The 16,050-nt window shown below is 47.4% G+C and overlaps 1 protein-coding gene across 2 annotated transcripts; it reads right to left on the minus strand.

Annotated features, from left to right (window-relative positions):
- Window positions 1-1,128: 1,128 nt before the first annotated feature.
- MSL1 (MSL complex subunit 1) lies at window positions 1,129-14,952 on the minus strand. 2 transcript variants are annotated; one of them, XM_036754838.1, is made up of 9 exons: window positions 13,907-14,952; window positions 11,138-11,361; window positions 9,380-9,762; window positions 7,417-7,464; window positions 6,926-6,990; window positions 5,653-5,720; window positions 4,763-4,887; window positions 4,540-4,612; window positions 1,129-3,680 (listed from the first exon to the last, which is right to left on the minus strand). In XM_036754838.1, exons 1-9 carry the CDS (start codon window positions 14,717-14,719, stop codon window positions 3,590-3,592), a joined length of 1,890 nt encoding a protein of 629 aa, XP_036610733.1. In that variant the 5' UTR covers window positions 14,720-14,952; the 3' UTR covers window positions 1,129-3,589. The 2 variants fall into 2 exon arrangements, with proteins under 2 accessions (XP_036610733.1, XP_036610734.1); XM_036754839.1 differs by lacking the exon at window positions 7,417-7,464.
- Window positions 14,953-16,050: the final 1,098 nt, after the last annotated feature.

The following is a 16,050-nucleotide window of genomic DNA, read 5'->3' on the forward strand; positions in this document are numbered from 1 at the left end:
ATGTTCCCCCCAGCACCTCCAAGAAGGCTGTGCATCGAACAAAGCGGAGGACCTTCCTTTTATTTTACATTTCGTGGGTGCCGTTGCCCGACTTTGAGCTGTCCAGATTAGTCCAATTAGTCCTCTTTCCTATTATTTACTGGATAGTCTTTATGCCTCTTCTTTAGGTCACAGTGTAGTGGATAGAAGGCCAACCTTAGAATATGGAAGACCTGGGTTCAAGTGCTGCTGCTGACCCTCCCCAGGCAAACTTTTTTTAAAAAAGTTTTAAGTTGAGTAACAGTTGCCGATAAGTTGCTGATTATAGCTCTTTACAAGTTATCACATGTGATCAGTGGAGGGAGTTTGTCCACAGATTATTGGTCTGGACCGAAACATGTGTTTCTTTGCCCTTTGGATCACCTCTAATTTATCTTTTGGGGAGTATAGTATTCCTAGATTTAGAAACAAAGTACCACTGGAGAAACATTAGTATAAAAAAAAAAAAAGCTTTTTGTACTGTGTAGCAGTTTGGGATTATTCAAAGCATTCTATAAGCTCCCAAACACAAGGTATGGGACTAGCCAGTCACAATGTGGACAAAAGGCATTTTTCATCCATCTTAGTTTGCATATGTTGATTATTAGGCATTCCTCTTTTGAGTATTTATAAAACTCTTTAATGGGGCCCTGAAATATTCTGAGACAATGTAATCAGCTCATCATCTGCAAATAGGAGCCTCTAGAAGACAGGATTCTATTCCATTTGGACCTTACATGACAGTGAACACCTTTAAGGAACATACCTACAGGGTCTTATGTCTTTGACTTTAATAATCAGAAGATCACTGAACAGTGGTTTCTGTGGTTGCATTTGTCAAGGAATCTGATGTGATCTTAAACATAAATACAAGAGACTCACAAACAAAGGGAACACAAGATGAGAAGAATGAAACACATGAGAAGAATGAAACCCCAGGCAGCCAGCAGAAGTGGTACTTTTGTAAAAACAGGAAAAACAATGGCTGTTTTTTCTATTTTATTGTAAAAAAATGATTTTTTCAATTTTTTAAAACATACAGGCAGAAATGTTTAATACTCCCCATTAACACTGTTAAATCTAACAAACTGAAGCAGAAATTCAAAAAAATTAACAGCCACAATAGTTTATTTACAATTGAATTTTTATAAGATATTTACAAGACAACCAATTTTACACATCAGAAATGGTATCAAAAGTATGAATTACAACACAGACAACAATGTGTGAAATGGGTGTAAAACAAACAAAAAAAAAGCTTAGGTGGACAGACAAATTGCTTTTAATTTATTAACACTAGCTTAAACTTGGTTAAAGCAAGATATTAAGAACAAAGAACTATGTTATAGGAAAGAATTGCAGGGCCTTCAGTTGAAGATTGAATTTCACAGTGTTGTATCCCATATAGGGAGAAATAAGACTATTTTTTCCCCACACTCCAATAACACCCACTGTCAATTTAACTTTTGGTACTTTGCTAGCCTACTCTCTGACCCTTTTCTCAGGAAACCTGGATGTGTGAGAATGAAAACAGCTGCAGAAGCCTGCTGGCAGGGCAAGACACAACGAGGGCTCTGCAGGGCAGGGAGAACCATGGGAGCAGGAGCAGCTTCTGCCTGGTCAGATAGCACCTCAGGGATTCCTCGTACATTAGCTAGAATTCAGAATCCTGACAAATCCCCTGGGTAGGACACAAGCTGAAGGTCAAACTTGCTTCAGCCAGAAGCTGAAGCAGGCCCCATAGCAGGAATCTCAGCAAAATAACAATGACAGAAGCCAGGGAGAAACAGTGAAGAAGAAAGCAGAGGCATTAGCTAGTCTTCCTTTTCCAATGTCAGAAAATGATGATGGATCAGTAGCCCAGGTGAGGTCAGGGAAGCCAAACAGCCTGGGATACAAGGATTAAGGAAAGAGCAAAGAAAAAGTACACAAACAGAATCTGGGCTGGTTTTCCTGGAGATCTCTTCCTCCTCCTCCTGAATGATCTTGGCTGAGGGCAGCTAGGGGAAGGAGTCCTATTTTCCTTCTATAACCTTGCTGCATTAACCTACCTATTAGGGTCAGCTGCAGATCATTCTTTCTCCTTAGGAGGAGGAGGTAATGAAGAAAAACCATAGCTCACTCCAACCCACCAAAAAAGAGAATAAAAAAGATCTTTCATGAATACTGTATGTGCTGCTGGGAGAATCCTTATAAAAAATCAAACCCAAGGAATGCAGACCAACACCTCACAAGATAAACAGTGTAAGAAGCAGCTTTTCTCCTCTTCCTTCCAACACTGGTGTCCTATTCTATCTCCACTAAGGGGCTAGTCACACACTCTCTATTTTGACTTCTCCCCTAAAAGTGCTTATGGTTTTAGGTACAGCAAATTTCCTTTAAGGATCCAAGTCTTTCCCCCTTCACTGCATAGAGACTAGAAACTCAATTCTCACAAGAGTCCTGAAGGCTAAAACAATGCAATTCCTATAGCTGAAGCCTTGGCTCTATCTCCCCTCCAGCTAGTACAAGTCTCTTACACAGTTGCCTGGGAGTGCTACCCTGAAACACTTAAACAAAATGGAAAAAAAGGAACCAATATTGTGCGTGTAGAATTCTATTTTCACAAAGAATATTCTATCAAGTACATCAATATGCAGACATTTGTCAGCCAAATGAAGTACATAGAAGCATCTCCTCTTCCCCCCCACCCCCCAGATCTTTACCCGCCACCAAGAACTAAAAGAACAGAGTCTCGATAAGGAATACTTCAGAAGTGATTTGACACACGGGCATCTCGAATGCCATGTTATTCAGGCTACCGGGTTTTATCGGATTACACCAGGAGGGTAGGGTGGGCTAGTTAATTAAATTAAGAGCCCGTTCTTTTTACCACTCACAAGATACAAAGGCTTTTGAGGAGGACTGAGAGGAGGGGAGGAAGAAGGAAATGGAATGGGACTCAATTTATTTACTAACCAAGAAAATAACCATAACTAAACTTCCCCTTGCCCATCCCTATGAAGATAAATCACACAATAGTTTAAGAGGATCCTTGTCTAATAAGCCCACTGGCTCCTCAGACCTCTTTCCACTCAGTGAGGAGGGCCTATTATCTTCTTATTCTCCATTCTTCATTTGGCCATTAAGCTAACATTGAGCCATTTTAGGGTGGATCAATACCACCATGCCCAAAGCCACAGAATACTAATATACATCTTTGCTAGACAAAGTTTGGCTCACCAAGAATCTCTGTCTAGTGACCACTAAAAGTCAAATACAGGCCCCTTTGAAGCTTCCAGCCAGAGAGGGCCTTGCAGATTTAACTCAAGAACACATTCCCCAAAATGGGAAAGAACAAAACCCCATTCCCAAAATGAGCCCAACAAAGGAGTTTTTGTGAAAACAGAATGACAAGAACAAAAACAAAAACACCCAAACTCAAAGGAAGCACGTAAGGGCATTATCAGTAAGTGATAACAGATAGAAGAACATAGGGTTTGGGTAATCGGGTCACATATACAGGTCTCGGCCATTCTCTGGAAATGGCAGGCTACAACCATCTGAAGATAAAGGTCTCTCGCCAGCACAGCTATTTCCTACACGTCCTGTGAGGTGTCTGCTTTTTCTGGATCTCCAGCCTGCAGCGGCTGCGCTCATCCAACCAGGGCAGCTCAAAATTCCTAGCGAAAATAGCAAAAATCAACTGGCAGCACTGGGAGAGGAAGAGATTCAGGACAGGATGAGATCCACAGAGGAGAGCCACACCAAGCCCAGACTTCTGCTTTCCAGGCTTGGTGTACGTCCTCTCCCTCAAAGTCCACTCAGGAAGCAAAGTAAATGGAGTTTCTATTTCTAACTCAATCCTCCTAACTTATCTCAGGAATTTTGCCATTCCAATAGCCAATTTCTAAGAGAAGAACCACAGCTCTTTGCCCCACCTTATATCTCACCAGACTTTTGTGAAGTACACAAGGGAGCTGGACTACCTGAGCTGAAAAAGAAAACTTGAGTTTTCCTGGGGCAGCAAAAAAAATGGAAATAAAGCAGGTGCCCATCAAGTGGGGAATAGCTGGACATACTGTGCTATGTTATGATGTAACCAAATGTTACTGGACCATGAGATGAACATGAAGAGTTCGGAGAAACATGGAAAAATTTGTATGAACTGGGAAAGAACAAAGAAGGTAGAACCATGAACCCATATAAATAATAATCACAATAATATAAAAGGAAAGCAACACAAAAAGCAGCCAAACAGTGACCACAATGAACAATCATGGTCCCAGAGGACAAATGGTGAAATATGCTTCCTTCCTCTTGGTAAGGAGGTAGAGGGCTGAAATGTGGAATGCTATGTATAGTGTCAGATTATTATGCTGCTAGGTTTTGCTTAATTATTTTGCTTTGCTATAAAGGAAGGGTGAGTGTGGGGAATAGTAATAGTAGGGATGGGCTATATATAAGAAAATAACTGTGGTATACAAAACAAAGGCTTCAGTAAAACTTGAAAAAAAAGGGAATAAAAAGTCTGGTACTTACTGTGGGGTCAATTTTGGTAATGGTCGTCCAAATGCTACAACAGGCAAGAAGGGGGTAATCAGCAAACTTTCAACTATGGGGGAAAAAAAATAACCGAATGGGCATTGTGAAGAAGACACTGTAGACTATCTCTATGTGTTCCACAGATCCAAGCATGCTGTACCCTGGAGTTCTGTAACCCTGTTCTTAATGCAACCCACACCAATGGGTAGATGGAACTTACCATCATCTGGCTCAGGGAAAAATGAGGTAACCTCAGGCTCAGATTCCTGAATTCCTTTCTTTTTATACATTCTGAGCTGCAGTCGCTGTAAAATTCTTTGTTCCCTGATCCTCTGAATATCCCATCTGGAAAAAAACAAACAAGCTACTGAAAAACAGAGCTGGGCCAAGGCATCTGTATGCCGTAGGCAAAGTCTGAAAATTCCATCCCAATGCATGAAAATTGTGGGGGCCTCTCCACATAGGAGAGTGAATCATGGCATGGTGGTCAGAGTTCACGGCAGTCAGCAAGGCCTGAACTTAAATACTGCCTCCTGCACTGGCTGATAGGGGCAAGTAACTCAATCTCTCCCAACCTGAGTTTCCTCATTTGTAAAATAAGAATAACTGTAGTACTCACAGGGTTCTTGTGAGGCTCAAAGAAAGACTATGCAAAGTGCTTGGCAAATTTTAAAGCACCACATAAATGTCAAACGTTATTATATTATGCTACTTTTTGCCAAAGGTTATTGGGAGACTTCACTGTAACACATATGAAGGGACACCACAAAATAAATACCTAAGTAACACAAAGACCACAATTTTCTGGCACTAATTTATGCATTTATTAAAAATTATATTAAAAAGCATCCCTCGTTATGCCCACCTGTCCTTGCCATTTCTTTCCCCACTATTTCCTTTGCCTGAAGAGCCAAGTAAGGGAGGACTGAGGAAGGGGAGAGCCAAACCTAGGTGAACCTAAAGAAACTTCCATTTCAAAATCAGGCTTCCAATACACGGGAAAGCTGGTAAGTTAAGACAGCTTAAATGTGTGAATGATTGTCCAGAGTGAAAGAGGGACGCAAGAGCCCAAGTTTGGCCTGTTCTCAGGATGGCCATCTTGGGCCTTACCTTTTCCTTCTCTTCTCATCCAGCTCCAGTTTCGCATGCCGCTTTGAAAATACACTGTCATCCAGGTTCTGTGTAGATAACAGTAGGTATTAAGCCCTCAATTAACAGGTACTATCCATCTGCCCTCCCTACCCCCCATCAGGGTGTGAACTTCTTGATGACAGAACAAAGAGCGCATTCCTTCCATGTGTTAGTCTCTCCCATACATAGGGATTCCCACTAGGAAAGAGATTCCTATCAAACTGAAATAGCCCATGATAAGCCATTCCTCTGGAAATGCACATATGCTATTATTTGGATTAGAATTATTAAGTGTTCAGGTTTGGGGGCAGAAATAGGATGGTGAGGAGCTGGATGGATTAACACCTGCATTCAGCATAAAGAAGGAATGGTTAGTTGTAATTTAGGCTGTGTCCTTATTTCTGCCTCAGCTTTGGATTCTGCTTCAGCTGCTGTTGCTTTTCTGGGCTAGCTAACATGGAGGGGTGGGATGGGAAGGAGGTCCACTATAAAATAGATACAGAAACTCCAATAATCAAACCTGTTCATGGTAACCCTAAGTTCTCTGCAAAGTGGTGAGAGCCAACTTATCTGCTAGGAATGATGCCTGCCTTTGCTCTAACTACCTTTGTGAGGTTCTATTTCGAACTGCTAACTAGCTGTGTGACCTCAGAGGTCAGTCACTTCCCCTCTTCAAGCTTCAGCTTCCTCCTCTGTACAATAATGGGGCTGAATCCTGGAGAACAAATGATGAAATATGCCTCCCTCCTCTCAGCACTGAGGTAGGGGGACTACTAGGGCAGAATGCTGCAGAAGAAATCGCTATACAGGGTATTGCTACTTTCCTATTTGTATTAGTTCTGGCAAAAGGAAGGGTGCAGAAACAAAAGCCATCAGTAAAAACTTATTAAGAATAAGATAGTGTAGTGGAGGGGCTCAAAAGTTAGCCTTGAAGCTAGAATGACCTGGGTTCCAGTCCTTCCTTGAACACATATTTGTCACATGACCCTGAGCAAGTCACACTCTCAAGAGTGCTCCAGGCAACTAAAACCCCAAGCAGTAGATAAGATGCCCACTAGCACTACCAGAAGGAGTTTCTACTGGGTCCAGACTACATCCCTGTCCAATGATTTGGACTAGACAACCTCTTAAATTTCTTCCAGGCCTAATATCCCAACCCAATAGAAAACCACATGGACTATGGAAATATTCAACTAATACCTATATTTTCTCCTGAATGTCTCTCCTACATCAATTGCTTATTGATACTTACCTCTAAGAGCTCTGAAGGATTTGGATCTCTCAGAGGCTCTACAGTGTGGTCCCTCCAAGAAGGAACTGAAAAAAAATAAGGGAGGGAGAAGAAAGATCCTTAAATTCGAAGTCACATAAGACACCTTTTATTTGCTAAGAAAAGTGGTCTCCCCAGACAAAACAAAGTTACCAGGTGATAGGAATCCATTCTACGGACTCTCCTGGAGGCATAATCAGTGTGCTTGCTATGGTATATAAGAACCTTAAAATACCAGTGCAGTCTGACCAACTAAGAGTCCAACAAAAAACTAAGCCCAAAACTGTCCACTCATAAAATGGAATTGTGGTTCCTGAAAAAGAACTGAAATTTTGTTGTAATTTTGAGAACTTTATCTACTAAAGAACATTACTTTCCCAAAACGAAAGGAGGAGGAATGCAGCTCCTCGACATCCTCCAGCCTCCCAGCACCCACCCAAGGCCCCAGCCAGCAAAATTCCTATTCTACTCACCAGCCAAGACTGAAGTTTCTCCTGCAACACTTGATGACATCAGACATCCTAAATAATGCAGGAAAGAAGAAGAATCTCAGTGTAAAAGAAAAAAAAAAGCCCACACCCAAAATGGAGGAAAGAAATCATCAGTAAGGAGATTTGAAGTTCTTTCTAATAAACCTTTTTTTGGGAGGGGTGGGGAGGTGCGTGGGGTGAAATTCTCTCTTTCTTAAGAAGGGGGAAAAAAGGAAGAAAAAGAGGGAAAAATAAGCCCACCACCATTTACACTGAGATTTCTTCTTTCTCTTCATTATTTAGGGTGGTTTCTTTGTAACAGTTGGTGGCCAAGGATATAAAACCCTAAACTCAGAACATGGCAGGTGAGTAAGAGTTGACCCTATTTTCAAATACAAGATTGGCATGGTATTCTTAAAACTTGCCGGTGTGTTCTTTCTTCTTAAACAATTCCCTCTTCTCCTTTACATAGACTATACCTTGGTTGATCTAGCCTGAGCAACAGACAGAACATCAGGAACCTGGTTCCCTTGAAAGAAGCCACTGAGATTTTCACATGAAATAGGGCCATCGAGAGTAAGGATTCACATATATATATTTACAGCTTTGTCTCTTCAATGGATTCAGGTGTCCCCAAATCAGGCTTTTCAGTCCCTGCTTTCCCCATAATCTCAAGGAAATGATTTAGAATTTAAGTCTGGTTTTCAAAAACAGCCAGGCACAAAGAATATCTCCTCCAGCTCAGCCATTTCCCAGAGTGGATGGGGAGTTGCTTCCCCGTTTTTCTTTACGTTGTTACGTGGTGTTGCTATGGCAGCAAGGTAAACCAAAAAAAGGATGAACCTGTTCATCTGAATGAACCAACAAAAAATCTGGACCTGATTCAGGATTCTCTCCTAGCCTTTCCCCCACCCACTTAAATTCACAGGCCCCATGAAATCGAGAGCAATCTCTCTCAACCATTCCAATTTCAGCACTAGGACAGACAGACAAAGTCTGGAGACTGCACTTTCCTTTCTGGAATGGATTCCCATCCCCATCCCTGCTAGGAACAAAGCCCAACATCACACACTCAAGACTGCAATTCTATTTCAGAAGGTTTCCCCACCGCCCCGGAGCACTAACAGGCTCAAATTACATGACTGAAGGAGCATTAGAGTTATAGATGGGGATGGTGGTATGAAAGTGCCTCTGTAGGGAAGCCATGCAGGGGGGTGGGAGGAAAAAAAAGGGGAGATGATCAAAGTACCGCTCCTCCCACCCTCCCAACAGCTCAGATACACCCCCAAGAAATTCCTTATTGTTTCATTTTATTTAAATATATCAACAACCAATAGGCTACCTGAAATTAAAATGAATTCTTCACATTTTAGACCCTTTGTGAAATATATTAAGAAAAATGGAACTGCTGGTCTTTAGACGATACCTCTTGCCCCCTCAGACCAAGACTGAGATACAAATGAGTGTTTGTATAATCAAAGAGGGAAGACCCAATTGTGAACCTCCCCTGCCCAAACTGTCTGCCCACCCCTAAAATAGTCTTTAGTCCCTGAGAGCACCCAAAGGCCAGCCTTCGAGGCTTTACATAAATATCAATTGCAGAACAGTTATGTATGGCAAAGTCTAAATTCTATGCATTTCAGAGCACAAAAAAACCCCACTTTTCTCAGAGGGCATGCAAGTTTCTGGAGACTATACTCCCAAGTCTGGTGCTCTTGTGAGAAGCAACTTACGGGCAAACACATCTCCCAGGGTTGTAAGCAGACAAATACATTGAGTACATTTTCAGTAATTCCACCTATTTGCAATGCCTGCACAGTGTCTGTCTCTGGCTGTTAACTTACACTTTCTTGACAGAACGCTGCTTTATTGATTGTACCTTTTAAAAAATGCCAATGGCATTTTCACACGTGTTAGCTCGACCGCCACCATTAGGGTATAAGAGCAAGTGTTCGCTATGCCTTACTTGCTACAGTCTCCTCCTTCTTTGGAGAGGGTTCCCGTAATGGTAATGGTGATGGGGGAGGCTGGTGCCAACGACACAAGTACATTTCTGTGGTAGAAAGGTACGGCAATTCTTCTAGCTCGCTTGTGAAGGCTTTCTCCTTGGGGTGAGTGCTGGGGGCCTTCTGGGGGACAGAGAGTTTGGGGGGGGTGTCCACTGAAGACCGGGGCTTTTCTGGAGTCTCTTGGCTCCTCAGTTCACGTCTACACACAGTTTCAGGTAAGGAGCCACAGGGTTCCTCTTTAACAGGAGAGTGCTTAGGAGTTTTTGTTTTGACTTTTGAAAATTCAGCAGCCAGCTTTTTAACTGGAGTCTTTCTCTCTGCACTTCCAAATGAGGATTTCCTATTGAAAAGGGAAAGATATAAACCCAATGTAATGATTTCTGAATGAAATTTGATGAAAGGAAGTGAGAACTTTAACCCCTTTTGTCCCTAAATGACCTTTGCAACACAAACATTGGCATAAATTCTTAGAATCATTTGTATTATTCAAGAATTACAAACAACTTTTAGGATCTACTTTTTGCTTTATTCAAACCATAGATCATAGATTTAAAACAAGAAGGGGTCATCCATCTAGTGCAACCCCTGAATTCCAGAATGGAAACTGATGCCTAGAAAGGTTATTTGCCCAGAGTAACACTGGTAGTTAACTGTCTCTGAGGCAGAAGAAGAACCCAGCTGAAGAACTGGCTCCCTCAAGTGTAGCACTCCATCCACTAAGTTACACTGCCTTCTAAAACGTATACAACTTAACAACTTAGGATTAGGTCTGTTCTCCCTAATGGATCCAAACTCACTAGCCTGACAGTCAAGACTGCCTAATGTCCAGCCCCACAGTAAAGTTACCACTAGTCTCTGACATCCACTTCCACTCCTGAGTTCCTCTCTCCTCACTGTTCTGCTTCTGAGACACCTGCTGATTCTCTTGTTCATCCTATTCCCTGCCCTTTCAGTCCTCATCCTTTTTTATCTGCCTGTATCTCAATCCCAACTCTTCCTCTAAAGCCTACTCCATCATCACAAGGCCTCTCCTAACTCTGACAAGGAGCAGAGCCACAACAACAGAGCCCCTAGGCTGGAGGGACCTCAGGGAGCCTCTAGTTCCCCCTCTCCGATTTCACAGATGAGAAAATGAGTCTTCCCATCTCAGTATTCCTAGAGTACTTAGGGTCTGCTCCACCCTTTCTAGCACTTGGAGATGAATGAATTGGCCTCTCAGGTGCGTGAGACAATAGCACCTACTAGGTGCCAGGCACAGTGCTAGGCCCCTTACAATTATCATCCCATTTGGTCCTCACAACAGTCCTGGGAAGTAGATGTTTTTTTAATCTTCATTGTATAGATGAGGAAACTGAGGCAGACTTGCCTCAAGTAAAGTGACTTGACCAGAGTCACACAGCTAATGACTATCTGAGGCCAGATTTGAACCCAGATGTTCCTGATCCCAGGGCTCTGTCCACTTCACCCCAGTTCTGTCATGCTGTCTCCATGGGGCTCATTTGTCTCTGTGGCTCCTGCGATCCCACCCATGTGCCTGGCAGACCTCAGGTACAGAAAAGGCATCTAAAACACTGGCTGACTTGACTGTTGGGATTGTCTGGAGGAACCTTTTGGTGAATCTTGGCCTCTGCCCCATGTCTCAGCTTTCCCTGAGACACAGGCCTTGTGGAGGCACTTGCCCCAGGCCTAAAGTCCATGCAGGGCAGTTGTGTTACCTTTTGTGTCCCTTCCCACTCCGTCCACATGAGAAAGGTTTCGATGGCAGGGCCTGGGATGTCTCTGAAAGTTCAGTCTGGCACTCCAGCTCAATCTTCTCAGACAGTTCAGGCTCCTCCCGGTCCTCAGTCTCATAGCCTTGAAGCAGCCTGTGCCTCTCTTTCTCGTTATCCTTCTTCACCAGCTGCATCCGTCTTTCCATACGTTCAATCCGAGCAAGGAGCTACAAAGGAAAAAGTTACAACCATAGGCTTAACATAAAAACTCAACACAGGTCCTCAGCCCTATTTGGGAGGCAGCATCATGTATTTCCCCCTTCCCTATCAGATTCAATTAATTTTTCATTAACAGACAAACATCAGTTTGGAGAACACATGATACAGGAGACAAAGGTACATCATTAACTGTAGGGGTTAAACAGGATACAATGAATACAGGATACATCCTGTTGTTCTGGTAGAAGATGCCTCCCGAAGGCAGAAGAACAGACCTCTTCTTTCAGTGTTCCAATCTTGTGCTGCCAATAAAGCAGCCCCAATTCAGCAATGGAGTTTTCAGAACTCACCTTTTGGTAGGTCCCAAATTTCCCCAGACCCCACCCTCTACACCTCCATTCTTCTTCTAAGTTGTACCTTCCCAATGGTATATTGTGCATGAAACAAGAGCTCACAACAGAAGATGCCACTCTTGAGGACCTCACTGCTACTGAAAAACTCTCTGGAAAACAATGAGTCCTCCATTTGAAGGGTTTGGGAAAGAAATCAGTTCCTTAAAATCCTAGCAATCATTCGAGGGAAATCCTACATGTAACCTCTACATTTGAGGTCAACTGCCATAAATTACTTATAAGCTACCCTAAGAATACTGATGATTCCCTCCCCCCATCCTAAAAGAAAAAAAATAAAGGAGGAAGGGGACTGAAATCAAATAAAAAGGATGGAGGCCTGGACTACCATTCAACACTTCAAATTAAAATTAAAATTTTTGGAGAAAAGGTGCCAACCATTCAATTCATAACCTGAATTTCCTTTGGTTACACAGTAATCAATGCTACCTCCATTATACCCATTCAGCTGCAGAGATCCAGTTCAGAGGCCAACAGAAATGGAATAAGAGAAAGAAGCTTAAGCAACGCTAAGACTGCAATACACAACAGAAGCAGTGAACGCCAAGTTAAGACTGACACTCTTTTATCCTCAACTCACCCCACTCTTTCTGCCTAGGAGAGCAGTTCGTAGGGACCATTACCTCAGGAACTGAGCAGAGACCTCGACAATCAGCAGAAAGGGCCCCCCAGTGTCAGCCATAACTCTCAATTCATCTCCTGGTATCTGTTTTGAGTCACAGCCTTAACGTTACTTAACCACGGTTTGTGGGTGACATTTCCTTGATTTCTTCTCTTCCCCCCTCCTCCCGTCCAACCCCCCTCCCCTCCAAGTCCCTCACGTAAGGATAGGATGTGTTGTAATTACAGTACCATCACACCCTTTGACTGCAGTACAGTAGCAGAGTAGGGCCACCTCCATGTTGGGTAACTTCCACAAATCAACACCATGAAATGTTTTGAGTAGACCTGTCCCAGCTCCCATCCCACCTTGCAGACTGCACCCTCGAATAAAAGGATTGACTGCCGCCTGATCCGAATCATTTGGAAAGCAAACAAAACGGCAATGCCACTCTGCTCCCCTGCTCATCCCCTGGCGCACACAAAGCCCAAAAAAAAAAAAAAAAAGTCCACTGCAGCCTGAACACGACAAGTGTAGAAATAGGGAACAGGTTTATTTTTAGGCAGCTGCAAGGCCTCAGGTTATGGGGACCTGGGCTATGGTAGACCATGGTAACCCACTGCTTTTGTGACATTTCAAGGTGATGGAATAGTCTTTAAAATGGTTGTATCTTCAATTGCCAATTATTAAAATATGGCTGGATATTCTTTTCCTCCAAGAAAAAGACAACATATTAAACAATTTTTAATTATTCTGAAATTCCTAAAAGGAGAATTTTACTTCTTTCTGGTACATTCAATATGCTCTCTCTTGCAATGTTCTATGGAGACCCCTCCAGCCTCAAAAAGCCAGTACTCAAGCTCAAAAGAGGGGCTCTTCCGTGTGGATGTGTTTTTAGAGCTCAGGTTCCCACTGCAGACCCCCGGGAATCAAAGGCAGTGATGCGTTTGATATAATTTTCTTTAGCAATTAAGGTGGGGTTTCACTATAAGTCACCCCTAGACCTCCTGCCACAAAAGGGCCAGTTACCCCTCTTGCCAAAGGATGTTGCTGCAGTGGTTGGAGCAGCAGCTGCTGTCTCCCTCCCCCACAATGCATTACAAACCCTGTGGCCCTTTAAGTTAACCCCTTCCACACAAGCCCCACATTAGGCACCCCACAGCGCCTTTCTGTGTGTCCCCCTCACCGTGTATTTAACCTCCTAGCTGCTGGGGTCCCTTCTCTCTTCAGCATCTCCCAACCCCAGAGTTACCATTTTAACCCCTTAATGAGCAAAGCCTTCCCTCCCACTTCACCGTGTCTTTGCCCTTTAACCCCTGTCCCAGTGTCTCTAGAGAAACATGCGCAGCAGCAGCGGCAGCACCACCGCCTCAGCTGAAGCTGCAGCCCCCGCCGCCACCCAAAGTTAACTCTAGGTGGACCACGGCCTTTCACCGCCCCTAACCATGCGATGCCCTTTAACCCCGCCACCCACCCCCTCCTCCAGGGGGAGCATGCGCACCGCTCCCCCAGCAGCCGAGCCGCGATTAACCCGTCCCGTACCGAATCCTTCTCGGCCTTGAGCTCCTCGATCTCCTTCTCCTTGGCCTGCAGCTGCTGCTGCTGCTGCTCGATGAGGTCCAGCTGCAGCAGGAGGATCTGCTTGAGGCAGGCGGCCTGGCTGCTGGCGCCCGAGCCGCCGCCGCCCCCGAGGGGGCTCTTCCTCACGCTCTTCCATCGCCCCTCCGAGGCCGCCAGGGTTCCGGCGGCGGCGGCGGCCGTAGCAGTGGCGGCGGCAGGAGGCAGGGGCGGCGGCCCGGCCGGAGGGAGCGGCGGGGGTCCCGCCGAGTCCGAGGCAGTGGCGGCTGGAGGGGTGGCCCCGCCCTTGTCCGCGGCCGCCGCCACCTGGGAGCCCGTTTGGCCGGGCAGCACCGCCTGGTACTTGGGGCGGGGGCTGCAGCCCGCCCCGGCCGCGGCCGGCTCCCCCCCAACCCCGGCTTGCTTGGTGGCGGGGGGCGGGCACGGCAGGGGCACGGAGCCGCCCCAACTCTCCTCCTGCTGCCCGGGGGCCGCCCCGGCCGGGAGCACCAAGCCCCGGCCCTTGCCGCCGCCGCCGCTTCCTCCACCTCCGCCACCACCTCCTCCTCCTCCTCCGACCGGGGAAGGCGCCGGGCTCCCCCCCTGCGAGGAGGCCAGGGGCGGCCCGGGCTCCTTGAGCTTACGATGGCGAGAGAGAAACTGGGCTTCGGGCGGCCCGGGCTCCTCCTCGGGCCCGCCCAGCGCCGCCGCCCGCTCGTAGTCCAGCCGCTGCTGCTGCTCCGGGTTGCCGCCGCCGGGCGCTGCAGCCGCCTTGAACACGGCAGATCTCATGGTCATGGTGGCCCGGGGCGGAGGGCGCGGGCTGGGCTGGGCTGGGGGGCGAGGGCAGGTGGGAGCGGGAGCGCTGGGCGGGCTGGGCTTGCCTGGCGCGGCGCTGGGCTCAGCGGCGCGGCCCCGGGCCTCGGCTAACGCTGCTCCCCCCGGGCCGGGGCGCCATCCCGCCCCCGTGAGGAGAAGTCGAGGCCGCGGCTGGGGCGCGCCGCCCGCCCATGGGGGCCCCGCCGCTGCTGCTGCTGCTGCCGCCGCTGTTGCTGCCGCTGCCGCCTCCGCCTGCGCCTGGGAGGCGGGAGCCCGCACCCGGCCGCCCCCGGGCTCATCCCCAGAGTCCGCCGCCGCCGCCGCCGCTGTGCCGCTGCCGCTGCCCGGCCCCGGCCCCCCGCCCTGGAGCTCGCCTCAGCCGCCCCGCGCCTCCATGGCCCCCCCCTCCTCAGGAGGAGGGTGCGGGATGGGCCCGCTGCTTGGGGGGGTTGGTCGTCGCCGCCGCCCCCTTCCCCCCCGAGGGTCTCCACTGCCTGGGGGTCCCCACCCCCTTCACGGCCCCCGGTGCCTTAGCGTTTCCCTTTAAAAAAAACGGAGTCTCCCGGTGCCGGAGCCACCGCTGCCGCCGAGCGCAGGGCGCATGCGCCCGGGAGGGCAGCGGGAGGGAGGGAAAAAGGAGGCGAGAGGAGGGGGCGCTATTGTGAAAGGGGCCGAAGCCGCCATTCAGGGCGCGGAGGGGAGGGGACGGAGGAGGGAGCGGGGAGCTGCCGCGGGAGGGAGGGAGGAAGGGGCGGGAGAGAGCTGAAAGGAGGAGGCCCCGGGTGTTTGGAGGGAGAAGCGGCACAGCCGGGGGAAAGGAGGGAAGCTGTAGGGAGTTGGGGAGGGGGGGTTGGGTCTGGGAGGATTAGGCTTTGAAGGGGCCCCTGGGGAAAGGGGAGGCCGTGAAGAAAGGAGTTAGGGAGAAATGCAAGGGAGGCGGGTGCGGGTTCCTTCCCCAGCCTCACTGTTACTCAGCTCTTTAACTATGACCCGTGCACCCACCCGCCCGGTGCGGAGCGCTGACTCCAGGCACCGCGCACCCCTGTCCTTGGGTGCGGGAGGAGAGGAGAACCGGGCAGAATGGCATCGGGCCCGCCGCCTTTCTCTCCCCCCCGGCCACGTTTCCGCCTCTCTTACCCGCCTGGGCAGTGGGGGATAACAATTGGCCATTCCGTACAGCATGCACCCCGAGCCCGAGTCTCCATTGGAGGCGAACGGTTCCTTTTTTCCTATCATCTCACCGCCATGACAGAAATCGGGGGTGGGGGACGTTAGGGTGTTTGATGGTGGCTTTTCCCACAGGAAAACCC

The sequence above is a fragment of the Trichosurus vulpecula genome, chromosome 4, assembly GCF_011100635.1.
Source record: "Trichosurus vulpecula isolate mTriVul1 chromosome 4, mTriVul1.pri, whole genome shotgun sequence".
Lineage (NCBI taxonomy): Eukaryota > Metazoa > Chordata > Mammalia > Diprotodontia > Phalangeridae > Trichosurus > Trichosurus vulpecula.

What these genes read in the sequence shown, in the direction of transcription:
- MSL1 (XM_036754838.1), bottom strand. Translation starts at nt 14,719, where the DNA reads ATGACCATGAGATCTGCCGTGTTCAAGGCGGCTGCAGCGCCCGGCGGC. An exon ending in AGAAACTTCAGTCTTGGCTG is followed by an intron (nt 6,991 to 7,416) that starts GTGAGTAGAATA and finishes ATTTTTTTTCAG; the next exon opens with TTCCTTCTTGGAGGGACCAC. An exon ending in ATCCTTCAGAGCTCTTAGAG is followed by an intron (nt 5,721 to 6,925) that starts GTAAGTATCAAT and finishes TTATCTACACAG; the next exon opens with AACCTGGATGACAGTGTATT.